This window comes from Bubalus bubalis, chromosome 3 (genome assembly GCF_019923935.1).
Source record: "Bubalus bubalis isolate 160015118507 breed Murrah chromosome 3, NDDB_SH_1, whole genome shotgun sequence".
In the NCBI taxonomy this organism is placed as follows: domain Eukaryota; kingdom Metazoa; phylum Chordata; class Mammalia; order Artiodactyla; family Bovidae; genus Bubalus; species Bubalus bubalis.
Genome location: NC_059159.1, coordinates 125,868,788 through 125,882,674, shown reverse-complemented (window position 1 = coordinate 125,882,674; position 13,887 = coordinate 125,868,788). Strand labels below are relative to the sequence as shown.

The window sequence follows — 13,887 nt, the reverse complement described above, 5'->3', positions numbered from 1 at the left end:
GAATAATTACCTTTTGGCCCCTCAGCCTTTCCAGAGGAACATCCCCTGTCAGGATGGCACCCGGCTCTCCCTTCTCACCCTGTAATTCAGAGAACCTTTCAATGAAGCTGGGCCTCACCTCGCCACCTTATCCACAAGCTCCCCACCATGATTTCTTTGGCCTTCAAATCGCCTCTCCAACCCCCTGCCCTGACATGACCTCTTGCTGAAATATTGCACAGCCTCCTAAGTGGTTAAATATCGTCTACTCTTTTGCCTCCATCTACTTCAGTTACTGTCTGAAAGCACAGGTTGGGGTCCTGCAAGCCCCTCCAAGGCTCCTGCTGCTGCCTGCTCAGCATCCCCACCTTAATCCTCCAGGAACCTCAATCCTCAAGGTCCACCCCACCTCTGGCTGTATGCTCCCCGCTGAGAACCTGTGGCTCCTAACATTAATATATTTGGTGGCTTGTGCTCCTAACAGCTCAACTTGAGATCTGTTCTCGCCTAAAATCCTTATTCTTGTTAAAAGATCTAAAATTGGGAAAGCCATGAGAGCATGATCAGTGGAGACTTCTCTCAATACAGGGGTCCTGAGTCTCTATGTGGAATTTTGCCTCCAAGCTCCAGGCTCCTGTACAAACACTCACCTGATCAGGCAAAGTTATCTCAGTTGCTGGGACATACGGGGGATAGGGAGACCGGTGGCAGGGACACAGAATCCTGCCCCCAATTCTGCACTCCGCAGGGCTACCTACCATCCCAGGAGGCTTTCAAGAAGATATATGTCCAGAGAAAGGCCAGAGAAAGGAGCCATTCAAGGCTCTGGCTCCAAACTTCAATGCTGGCCCCTGAAGAGCTGGGCTGGACCACACGAAAGTCTCCTTTCAACAGGGCTGGAAGCAGCCAGGGCAGTGGCGCCAAAGCAATCCGAGCAGCCTCTCCTCTCTGTCCCCCACGCCCACACTTGATATTTGGATCTTACCACTCAACTGATGAGGAAAAGTGGTCCTGAGCACGCCAGCAGCAAGAAGAAGCAAGCACAAAAGCATTAGAGGTAAAGCCAGAGAAAGTGCATTTGCCGCAGGGGTCAGAGCAGAGCTGTCTGGGTGTTCTTCCCAGTTTTCAAGGTGGCAGGGGATTGGGGCAGGGATGGCAAGTAGGTCCTTCTTGATCCACCTGACCTTGCCACATGGAAAACAGAGTGTTTAAGGCAAGAGCTGATCTGATTTGACCAGGTTTCCTCGCAAGCCAGAGCTGCCCTGACCCCACACCCTCTCTGCAGGCCCGAGGCAGCAAAAGGCACCCCAAGACAAGGTCTCATGTAGCGTTAAACTCAGACCTAGCACACTGAACCCTCCATCCCCTGGACTGTAGTCCAACAGACACTAGAGACTCTCTCCACTTCCTTGGGGCCAGTGTGAAATGGTATGGGAAGGAAGGAAAGAGAGTGGCTAATGGTCCTTTCTCTTAGAGATGCACCCACCTTCCCTGACACCGCAAGGCAGGCTCAGGGTTTCTCCTGCTGGCTTTGTACAGACCCCCGTTACAGCAATAAAACCAGTCTCTCTGTGGCTCTCTGCATGTCTGTTCCTCACATCTTATCTCACTGCTCCTAGCGCCTAGCATAGGAACCTGGCTGGTACACCAAAGGGAATGGATGTAAGCAGGATTAGTATATAAATGGATGGATGAACAGATGAATCCAATGCAGAGTCACTGCAGTCTGTGTATGAAAATGTTACTCTCCCCTTACCTATAAAAACCAACTGGGAAATCAATTCTAAGAGGCAAATGTGGAAAGGTACAAAGATCATTTCAACGTCCTAGAAATCTCAGGAAGTGCTCTGCATGCTAAATATTTATCCCAAAACTTCTGGACCAAGACTGCTAACCAACTGTAGAATGCCCCAGCTTATAATAATCATAATAATTTAATAGCATAATAAGAATTTCTAAATGTTAGCATTCATTGCATTCATTACTCATACATCCTTTCATCCAGCAAATATTTTGAGTGCCATTCATGTACCAGCCACAGTGCTAAGTACTGGAGCTACAGAAAGGAAAACGGATGTGCCTGCTCTCAGGGAGTGCATATTCTAATGTGAAAGCCCGGCGGAGGCATAGACCGAGCACAGAACTCGTGGGAAGAGCATTCAGGGGAGTGTTGGCTGAGTTCTCTTTCCAACTATGATGAGAATCTATTTCTCCATGCACCGCACCTGCACCCTGGAGGAATCTTGAGATCATGAAAGTGAACAGCTGGGGAGTGACTGCTACAAGACACAGTGTTTCTTCCAACATGATGAAAATGTTCTATAATTAGGTAGTGGTGGTGTCTGCATGACCTTGCAACTATACTAAAAATCACCGAATTTCACAATTGAAAGGGGTGCGTTTTATGGTACCTGAGTTATATCTCAAACTTTAAAAAAAAGTTAACAGCTACTTTCAACCCACTTGAAATATTTAGCAAATTGTCCCACCCACATACCTGGGCCTTCTTACCTGTTCTCCTTTTAGTCCTGGAAATCCAGGTACGCCAGTGTCACCTTTCGGACCTCTTGGGCCCTAGAAGGAGTTATTGGAGAATATTTGGTTGGTTGTTAAAATTAAAATGCTTTAACTAAACAAAGGTTTCTTTTTTTTTCCCCCAAAAGTAAAAGAACACAGAGTGTCAGTGGAAGTCACAGTTACGATGTTTTCCTAATTTTAAGTGGTCTGGAAATTGTGGTCTGGGGGAGGAAGACAGCATTGAGTGTTAGGAGCCCTAGAGGCCCCATTTCTCTTTGAACTATGGTTTCCTCCAATGGGCATCACTGAAACGGCCTTGCCTGCTACCTCTGCTCACCCATGGGTCCTTGGGGCTGTCCTGCAGCCCACTTGCCCCATCATCCATCCTCCATGATTCCCACCCCTTCTCTGGCTCCCCACTACCTAAGGAATGGGATCCAAACACCCTAGTCTGACACCCAAAGTGTTCCCAGCTGGTCTCGGCACTTCATCCTCCACTCCCGTCGCTCCACCAGGGGCGAGCCTGTCCCCTTAGCCTCTCTGCACCCACCCCCAACCCCCACCAATGCCTCCACTATTCCCTCTGCAGAACTAAATTCTGCACATCCGGTGAGACGTGACCTCGTCTCAACTCCAACAGACACTTAAGATCTGCGACAATGACTCACACAGCCAGACGTCTGTCCCCAAAAAGAGTTTCAACACTTTTTATGTAATTTAGCTTTTCACAAGTCCCTTTCTTCTGGGTTAATGCAGTGGTCCTCAAATAGTTGTTATTTTTTAGCAGTGAAACTCTTTTCATTCCTTTTTTCAAGTAAAGTCTTAAACAAAAGCCCAATATATAAAATACATCAGATGAAGCCTTGTCAGTGCCTTGGATCCTGCTTACTTGGCCCCCTCCTTACTCTTGAAGTGGTCCCAAAGGTTCCTCTGAGAAGCCCAAGGCTCCCTCGGGAACACAGAACTAGTCATTCAGAGGCAAATGTGTCTGGAACACGCTCTGGTTTTGGAGAAGCCAGGCTGGGCCTGGAGCTCAGAGGTCTCGCCTCCTCTTCCTAACTAAGAGGTCTTCCCTGTGGCTGTCACTCTCTCCTGTTTTTTAATGTCAAGTTCTCCTGTATTTTCAGTGTCAGCATAGCATATGCTCCTTTAAAAAAATAGAAAACCTCGGAAAATATAAAAAAGTAGAAAAAGAAACCACTTATAATTCTACCATCAATGACAAATTCCCATTACATTTTTTGATAAATTTCCCTCACCTATCCTGGAAGCAGCACACACATCATCAGCGGCATTTAGGCCTTTTCATGACTGCACTGTACAGAGAAATGGTGCAGACTTCACTCTGGAGCCTTGGGCTTCAGAGCAGACGCAAACATTTAGACTCAACTGATCACTTCCTGCACAGAGATGCACTTTCACCTTCCATGGTGGAAGTCCCATAGCATGGTGCACACAGACTGCTAATTACTGGACTTGCAGGCTCTGATTCCCCCCTTTCGGTCCCCCATCACCACCATCCTCTCTCTCTAGGAATTTTATCTACTTTGACTCTCAGTTCAGTTCAGTTCAGTCGCTCAGTTGTGTCCGACTCTTTGCGACCCCATGAACTGCAGCATGCCTCCCTGTCCATCACCAGCTCCAGGAGTTTACCCAACCTCATGTCCATTGAGTCAATGATGCCATCCAACCATCTCATCCTCTGTCATCCCCTTCTCCTCCTACACTCAATCTTTCCCAGCATCAGGGTCTTTTCCAATGAGTCAACTCTTTGCGTGAGGTGGCTAAAGCACTGGAGTTTCAGCTTCAACATCAGTCCTTCCAATGAACATCCAGGGCTGATCTCCTTTAGGATGGACTGGTTGGATCTCCTTGCAGTCCAAGGGACTCTCAAGAGTCTTCTCCAACACCACAGTTCAAAAGCATCAATTCTTCCGTGCTCAGCTTTCTTTATAGTCCAACTCTCACATCCATACATGACTACTGGAAAAACCATAGCCTGACTAGACAGACCTTTGTTGACAAGGTAATGTCTCTGCTTTTTAATATGCTGTCTATATTGTTCATTACTTTCCTTCCAAGGAGTGAGTGTCTTTTAATTTCTTGGCTGCAATCACTATCTGCAGTGATTTTGGAGCCCCGAAAAATAAAGTCAGCCACTGTTTCCGCTGTTTCCCCATCTATTTGCCACTCTAACGCTAGCTACCTGAAATGATTGATTGATCTACTCGCATTTATAGGAAGCCAACCATGGGCTCCAACTCTGGCTCTGGCTGGCCTAGGCTAGAAAGAGATGAACAAGACCCGATCTTCTGCAAGCTGATCATGGTACAGTTGAGGAAAAAAGAATAGGGGCATAAGTAACTGTTATTCAAAGCAGAAAAGAGGTGAAAATAAAGCCCTTTTAGACTCAAAGGTGGGAACAATCACTCTAGGTGGGGGCAAGTAGGAAAGACTACATGAGCAAGAACTACTAGAGCTCAGCTGGGCAGATGAAGAGGAACAGCATTCCAGGTGGGAGGAACAGAATGTACATAGCCACAGGGCACAAAGGAAGATGGCTACCATGGTACTCACTGGGAATCCTGGCAGCCCAGGCATGCCCTCGGGGCCCTGTGACACAGAAAGACAAAGAGGTAGCTCAGGAGCAGCACTTCCAGGCCAGCAGGAACCTGCACCCCAGAGGCTCACTTCCTCTGCTGCTGCTAAGTCGCTTCAGTCATGTCCGACTCTGTGCGACCCCATAGACGGCAGCCCACCAGGCTCCCCCGTCCCTGGGGCTCTCCAGGCAAGAACACACTTCCTCTAGCACCTCCCAAAGGCCCAAGCGTGTCCCCACCCAGTGGGACTCAAGACTCATTCCACAGAGGGAGGAACCATGCAGTCACACAGCTAGTTGGCACGGAGCCAGGAAATGCCCAGAAGCCTGGAGCCTCTGCACCCCCAGTCAGGACTTGGGGCTCTGTAAGTCCCAGCCTCCCCCACCCCCAACCACTCCTCCTCCTTCTCGACCTCAGAAACCCCTGGGGCAATGAATGCAGTGCTTGACCTTCACAAATACCCTCAAAAGTTCCCAAACTCTGAGGAGTGGGCCCCAAGGGTGTGCTGGGGTATTTGGGGTTAGATGTGGGGGCAGTTGGTGAGACTCAGTTCTCTTCCCTCAGCGAGAGGGATTATTTTAAATGGCCAGCGGCTTTAAAGGCTCTAGGAAACAAAATTTGTGTTTCACTCCACATGGTGCCAGGACACTTTTTCCTCCAAGCCCAGCTACCCACATACCTATTAAAGGCATAAGAGTTTGGCAGAATATACATACAGAGATATAACTGAACGACAACAACTTTCCTAATGCACAGTCATCCCTGGGGTATCTGAGGGGTACAGGTTTCAGGATCCTCTGTAGATACCAAAATCCTCAGATGCTCAAACCCCTTAATAAAATGGTCAGCATATAACCAATATACATACTCCATACACTTTAAATCATCTCTAGATTACTTATAATACCTAATACAATGTAAAAGCTATGTAAATAGTTGCCAGCAGGCAGCAAATTCAAGTTTTGCTTTTTAAAACTTTCTGGATTTTTTTTTCAGTCTTTTTTTTTTATCCAAGGTTGGTTGAATATGTAGATGCAGAAGCAACAGGTACAAAGGACTATATACTAATACATACTAATATATACATATATATATAGTGTACAGACAAAAAGTGATGAAAGTGAAAGTCGCTCAGTCATGTTTGACTCTTTGCGACCCCATGGACTGTACAGTCCATGGAATTCTCCAGGCCAGAATAGTGGAGTGGGTAGCTGTTCCCTTCTCCAGGGGATCTTCCCAACCCAGAGATTGATATAATGGAGTGGAAAAGCATAAGGGTGCAACTGGGAGGGAACTATCTGAATAGGAAAATCTTGGTCCTCCCTTAGAGATACCCTTGAAGGCCCGGATTTGCCAAAGAGAAAGCCAGGGATTGAGACAGAAAGAAGATTCTTGGGGTGGGAAAAAGAGAAGGGGTGCGGGCAGACAAGGCCTAAGGCCTCAGAAAAGAGATGCCAATTCTTAGATCTTAGGCTGTGTTCTGCTTTAGAATTAAGCCACCTAATGCTCTAAACTTCCAATAATTAGAAGACACTTTTCCCACCCACTTTGGGAAATGACTTTTGCTTCTTTGCTTTAGGGTTTGCTTATTGGGGTGTTTTGGGTGGTTCTAGCAGAAATCAAGGAAAGGGAGCCCCATTAGATGTAGGGAAGAGACAGTGGAATGACCCAGGAACAGAGGCACCTGGCAGGAAACACTGGCTCTAGAGGAATCTCTCAGATATTTGGTTTCAGGATATATATTGCAAGAGCCTTGGGGAGAGAGCTGAGTTTTCCCCAGGATGTGGATGGCAGGGGTTCAGGCCAACCCCACTGGGGACTGGGAACCCAAAGCTTTCAAGGCCAGAGCTCTTTCCTCTCTCCCCAGCTGTCACCAGCAGATGCGGAAGATGCAATGGGAATCCACCCCCCGGGCTGCAGGAGGAAGCTTCCTTCCTCTGAGGTCCTACTGTGTCACAAACTGACTCTGTGGACTTGAAGAAATGAGCTAGCTTCTTTGTGTGTCCCTGATCTCTAAACGGGGCCAGGAAGACTGAAGCCAGTCACATTCCCTCTTCATGTGCCAGTTTCCCCATTAGCAGTAGGCTCATCCCCTTCTGGGAAATGAGACCACGTAAATAAAAGCAGGCCCAAAGCATTGCTCAGACGTCAATTAACTTGTTAGTTATGAGTCTCTGATTTCCATTACACATATTTCTGATGCAAGGGACTGGAAGCTTCCACCGCATTGGACAAAACTCCCAACACAATCAAATTAATGTTGCAGCAACTTCTCAGAGACACAAAGCTCTCTTTCCATTCCACTTTGAGACACTTAAGCTCTGTCCTTCAGGAGCGCAAAGATTCCAAACCCACCCAACTTAGTTTCAACTGGGGCATCTGGGTAGGACCCTCATTCCAGGGCAGCTGTGGATACACACCGGAGGCCCGATGAGCTCAGGAATGTCCGAGAAATTCATGAATCCTTGGGTGATGTTGGTTAAAGACTGAAAAGAGAAAAAATCAGACAAAGAGACAGAGGGTGGCACATATCCCACCTTGTTCCTGGCAGTGAGGCTTTAACTGAAGTCACCCCGCATGGCAGATGCAGGTGGACGCTGACAACACCCGCCCACTGCCAATACACACACTCCACCCACTTCTTAAGGTGGCCCTGAACCACATTATCACTTTTCTCTTTTGATAAATCTTAAAACTGCACAGTATATGAATGTCTTCTTTCTTGTATAATTTTAAATATTAAAATTTTATTAATTTTTAGAATTTAAAATATATACATGGTAAAGGAGATAGTGAAGGACAGCGAAGCCTGGCATGCTGCAGTCCATGGGGTCTCAAAGAGTTGGACATGAAAGAGTGACTGAAACAATTAATATTATATGTATGTTATTAATATATAATTATAAATTAATAATAATATTAATACCCACAGAAAATAGCATTGTTGGGATGTGTATGTGTGTTTTATGTGTATCTGTCCAAGTGGTTATTTTATATAAATGGTACCAGGCTATATGCATTATTCTTCAACTTGCCTTTTTTACTCAATCATATGAAATGGACGTCTTTCCATGTGGAAATTTTCAATATGAACATATTAGCAGGTTGCCAAAGAGCTGTCTAAAGGGACTGTACAATTTATACTTCCAACAAAGAGATTTTTCTATTTCGCCACATCCTTATCTACATTTGATATTTTTGAATTATACTTAAAAATCTCTAGTCATTGTTTTTTTCAGTTATTTGGGACTTTTTGTCTTTCTGTCATCTACCAGTATGACGTTATTTCTCTCATAAGCACCACGATTTTTCACAAATGTGATGTTCTAATGTCCAGTGGGCTGCGATTGGGTCCCAGCCCACACCCCAGTCTTCTCTACAAATTTCCATCACTCTCCACATACCCCCAAGCCCATCAGCTCCCTGGGCATTGGATGCACCCATGTTTTTCTATTCTGTGCTTCGGCTCTGAGAGTTCCAACCCCCTGAGTTCTGGAAGTCCTGTCCTCCACACCTACCTGGTAAATCCTGCTTAGCTTTCAAGTCCCTCTTAAAAGATACTTCTTCCAGAAAATCTGTCTTGACTTCTCATATTCTAAACCATCTTTCCTCCCTGGTTCCCCCACTTATGTTCCTTGCCTGTCAGTTACAGCTCTGTTACACTTATTTTCCTGACTGCAAATGCTGCCAACCAGAAGAGAGGGTTGGGGACACACTATGTGAGACAACAGAGGTATCACAGTAGGCATAGACAGATGGCCCACACTGGCAGGTAGAAACCCAACACCAGATGCCAGCTACACACCCCCTGCGTAACTAGCAGCCCTGAAGGCACCAAAGTTGTAGACAACCCTCCCTCCCCTTTAGCAAAGTCACAAAACATATAGCCATGCTCTGACCTGGTAATACTCACACTAGACAGGACCTCGATGCGCCCTGGTGGCCCCCTGGGCCCAGGGGGTCCCACAATGCTGGCTCCGTCCATCCCTCTGTCACCCTGGATATAGCAGTGAGAGTGGGAAAAAATCACTGTATATGGGTAATGCTCCTAGAACCAGGATGAAACCTTCTCTCACCCCTACTACAGATCTATGACCTCACCTTAGGTCCCCGGTCTCCTTTTTCTCCTTTGGGACCCTGGCAAAACAAACAAATATTCTTTGAATTTTTTTCTATTCACTTTGCCCACTTTCCATCTACCCTTCCATCTTGCCATCTCTCCCTAAGCTCTCACAAGGATTTTATCCCTGATAATGGTAGCAAAAGATGAAGGGCAAATTCCCCTTACAGAGTCAGAAGGAAGGAACATCTCAGACAGCAAGAGGAACAAAGGTCTTCTCCCAGCACTGGCTGAGTGTCCTTTGACCCTGAACCTCAGAGCTCTCTGCATCTGGGGGATGGGGGAGGTCTTCCTATTCAACCATGGAGGGGGCAGTGATGCTCTCCTCTGTGGGGCTCAGCTCCTCCTGTACCAGTGTGCTCAGCTCTGGGTACCACTTGACAAACATAATGAGATCCTGGGGACTGGTCTTCTTGAGAGAAGTATCATAGCAGAAGATGGACCACACCTCCCTGGGGGAAGAGGTAGCGGGCAGGGGTACCTGTTAGGAGCATGGGATTCTGAAATGGGGCAAAGTGTGAGTCTTGAAAGGGCAGCAGAAAGGAGGCAATGAAGCAGAGATGCTTGATAGTTAGGGACTGGGGAGAGAGAGAGAAAGGTAATTTTCAAGTTTCCCCATATTATATCTTGTGCAAAACCTCTATGCTGTTCCTCAAAGAAACAAGCTATAAAGACCACCTGGTCTCCCCACTGCACAGCTGGAAGCTGGAGGCTCAGAGAGTGTGAATTATTGAAAGTAACAGAGCAGGACAGCACCCCACAGCTTCCCCGCTCCAGCATGACAGCATGACAATCCTCAAAGTGAAGGTTTCAAAAGTCAACCTACACTTGAAGCCGTTGGCCCAGAGATGGGCTCATGTAAGTGCCTGATACTTCCTGAGCCCTCGGTATCCTAGGGAAGGAAGAAGAAGAATTTCAGACCTGACTCCCAGACACCTCCTTGTGCCAGGTATGGTGCTGGGAGCTGGGGCTCAGCAGGGAACCAGCAGCACCGTGGCGTCCAGTTAGCTGGCCTTTCCAGTCATCCGTAATGCATGTTGCTCTTTAACCACAGGGATGAAGGAAAATACCTCAAATCCAAGTCCTGTTGTACATCCAGGGCCTGGGGGCCCAGGGGGTCCAGGAGGCCCTGGGGGTCCCATGACCCCAGGAGCGCCAACTTGTCCATTTTTCCCTGGGGGTCCTGGTAAGCCTCTGTTGCCGGGATCACCCTGTGAGGAAGAGGACAGGCTGACTATCTAGTCTTGAGTTCATTCATGGAAGGAATAACATTCACACCTGAGTCAGAAAATTGTTCTTTGAATTTCATTAGATGGATGGATTTTCTGATTGGTGCTGCTTAATGGTACAGAAACAGCCGTCTTGCCAACTAACATTTTACTTGGAGATAAGCTGACAGCACTCACTGAATGCGTTTGGGTGGAGGGAGTGACAGAGCAGAGAACCTGGCAGGCTATTCACTCTCCTCCAGCTCCAGATGTTCCACCTTCCCCAAGCAGTTCCATCCAGATGTTTTTCTCTGATCCATGACATTTACATGTTTTGTACTTCAGCCCAACAGTTCAGTTATACTAAACCCAGAGAGACAGGAAGAAGGAAGAGAAAATTTTTCTTTTTCATTTTTTACCTTTTCACCAACTGAGCCATCAGGTCCTCTAGCTCCCTGAAAAAAAAAAAGATGGCTGATTATATATAATATAATAATATATCTTCCATTAGGTACATTTAGAAGAAAATGCAGGATTACAGACACGTAAGTAACAGGACATTAAAATGGGACTCCTCCTGTGCAGTTTTGACTGATGTCTCAAACCTGAGCCCATTACAGTAATTGTGAGTTTGCTAGGCAGGTCATGCTGAAAGCTTGTGAAACCCATTTTTCAACCATTAGTTCATTACCTACCTCAAGATTGAAAAGCAGAAGTTGAAGATGAACCAGGGAAAGATGGTAAAGGAAGGATTTCCCTGGAGAGCTGTCAGTGTTCTGAGTGGACCTTCTCCCCACCTTCCCAAGATGGAAGTAAAGGGGTGCCTCTCCTCCTTGAAGCCAAGAAAAGGGGGTTCAAGACTTTGATATATATTCCCTAGGCTTTTGGAGATAGGTATATAATGGCTGACTCTCTTCTGGAAAAATCTAAAGAGCAAAAGCTGGCTGGAATAGCCCCAGAATTGAAGGGGAGGGTCTCTAAAACAACTTATGTGTCCACCACCAGTGGGGGCCACGGTAGAGGTTTTCTAGGGGGTTAGATGTGGATCCCGAGGTAAAGAGCCAGGTGTGAGTTCAAAGCAGAGGGGAGGACCAATGGGAGCTGATGGCAAGGCGTGGTCAGCCACAGTATACACTGCCCTGAATCAGAGGACTGCAGTCGGGGTTCCCAGCAGGAGAACCTCCAAGGAGACCACCCAAGCACCCTCAAGAGAAGAAGCCAGAAACCGCATGGCCACACAGAAGGCTCTCGACACCATGACAAAGCCACAGTCTAAGGCTGCACCTTCTCCCAAACCCCTCTTCCCCTTCCTATATCAAATCCACAGAAGTGACAGAGTGGATAGTTAAACAGTCATGCTCAAAACTAAGATGGTGAGTGACACTTGAACCTGAAACAGTGAAGAATGCCAACGAGAAAACATGGGAAGCTGAAGCCAGAGGCTTCAGCCATGGAGACAAACCACAGGGAGAAAAATATCAGGTAAGGGAGGAGTGGAAGCCAAGAGCAGACCATGGCTCTGCTAGACAGAAGTTGACATTCTGGAGCTAGATAGCCATGGAGCCCTGCCCCTCTCCCCTCACCTTCCATTTTCACTACAAGAACAATAAGAGTTGTTTATTGAAACAAAGGGATATGGCAGAGCCCCAGGTGGCTAGCAGACTCTGGGAGGTCCAAGGGTACCCCAAACACCTAAGATCAGCTGTTGAGGCACATCCTAGTCCTCCTGTCCTAAAACCTGCAGAAGTAGCTACCACCCAACTCGCCAGTACTTTGTATAAACAGAGGCAGAAAACAGATTAAAGAGGGATTCCAATTTCTAAAGCATAAACACACAAGCAAGAAACCCTACACATCTGAGCAAAAGCACACTCTGAAAGAGAACAGCATCAATCATGGAATGTCTCCTGAGGAAACAGAGCTAAGAACACAAACCAATCAGGACTCTAAGTAAATACTATATATTCTCAGGGAGAAAAGGGAGGATACTATTACAGCCAAGAAACAAGGACAAACTATTATGAAATAAGAACAGTGGTTAGAGAAAAAAATCAATTAGAGATCTCAGACAAAGATATGTAACTGCTGAGAAGAAATACTCTATAGAAAGGTTGAATAACAGAACAGACATACTTAAAGAGAGAACCCCAGAGTGAACCCGGCTACTCTGTGGGGTGGCGGGAGGAGAGGAGTGCTTGCAGAAGGAAGTAGAGGTAACTGGGGTCCTGTGGCTTCCCTGCCTGCCAACCTGACCTGGGAAAAACTAAGTGTGATCTTACATCCAGAGCAGAAACAGAAAGAATTGGGTTCCAGTTTTGCTGCCCAACCTGCAGGCTACAGTTTCTGTGTCTGTTTTTCTTGGGTGTGACCAGCCACCATCGTCTGCTATCCGATGCAATTTGTCCTTGAAGGAAGTACTGTCCTTATGTATTTTTCCAGTAATAAGTCAAATCTCGGTCAGAGATATTGTGAAATAGAAGTTAACTTGGCCCAGTCTCTTGATTTTTGGACTCTATCCTCTGAAAACATTATTACTGTTGACTCCGTTCAAGAAAAGGATGCTCATAAGATGAAAAACTGTACTTTTTCAAGTGTCTTTCTGACTTTTCAAATCAAGAGTACATCTTGTAGAAGTTTCAAAGGAAGTTCCAGAAGATATGTTACCCTTTCATTTATCTGTCTCAGAAACAGATGGTTTTATCTAGCTTGTAGGTATGAAGAGATAGTATCTGGGCCCATTTCATTGGCTCACAGATTTGGTGACCACCATTTTGGAATATGAGTAGATCAGTTCAGGGATGGAAGAGCTTATGTTACTATAACATACATGAATAGGCAGAGTCAAAGTGGTAGCTCCAATTTAAAGGATCAGCAAAGACCCCATAGCTAAAATGGTGAAGGCAGACCTATACTTCACTCCTCAGTGAGAGAGCTGTGTGGTGAGGCTATGCACTGTCCTGGAATTCCAACCAGCAGAGTGGCGAGTCTGAATATGATGATGGTATGGAGAGACCAGTTCTACAGCAGAAACACTGTGAAAGAACCAGGTATGGGAGTGCTGCCTGTTGCAAAATGATGGTCTAGAATTTATTAGAAATTCTGGGGACTTCCCTGGTGGTCCATTGGCTAAGACTCTATGCTCCCACTGCAGGCAGCCTGAGTTCAATCCCTGGTCAGGGAACTAGATCCCATGTGCTGCAACTAAGGGTTTGAATGCCACAATTAAAAGATCCTGCATGCCATAACTAACTGAAGATCCCACATGCCTGGCGCAGCCCAAATAAATATTTTTTAAAATTCTGGCTCATTATGGTAGCTGGGTTTGCTAAGGACAATGTTAGACTTCATCACACAACATCAAAGACCTTTTCAGTTGTGGTTTCTTACTCAGTGCCTTATCAAGTCTGCTGGTTTTGTGTATAGTGTTACACTGATAACTTCAATTTGTTACAGTTAAAATTGA

The 13,887-nt window shown here is 46.3% G+C and overlaps 1 protein-coding gene across 6 annotated transcripts in view; it reads right to left on the bottom strand.

Annotated features, from left to right (window-relative positions):
* COL15A1 (collagen type XV alpha 1 chain) overlaps positions 1-13,887 on the bottom strand; it is a 102,676-nt gene that overhangs the window by 24,868 nt on the left and 63,921 nt on the right. For 4 of the 6 annotated variants that reach the window (XM_025281789.3, XM_044940075.2, XM_025281785.3 and 1 more), the window contains 9 exons: positions 10,844-10,879; positions 10,287-10,427; positions 10,043-10,108; positions 9,198-9,233; positions 9,010-9,093; positions 7,517-7,582; positions 5,074-5,109; positions 2,491-2,553; positions 11-79 (listed from right to left, as the gene is read on the bottom strand). In XM_025281789.3, the coding sequence (XP_025137574.2) occupies positions 11-79; positions 2,491-2,553; positions 5,074-5,109; positions 7,517-7,582; positions 9,010-9,093; positions 9,198-9,233; positions 10,043-10,108; positions 10,287-10,427; positions 10,844-10,879 (597 nt within the window). The remainder of the gene's footprint in view (positions 1-10; positions 80-2,490; positions 2,554-5,073; positions 5,110-7,516; positions 7,583-9,009; positions 9,094-9,197; positions 9,234-10,042; positions 10,109-10,286; positions 10,428-10,843; positions 10,880-13,887) is intronic. The other 2 variants (XM_025281788.3, XM_025281787.3) reach the window with 2 other exon arrangements.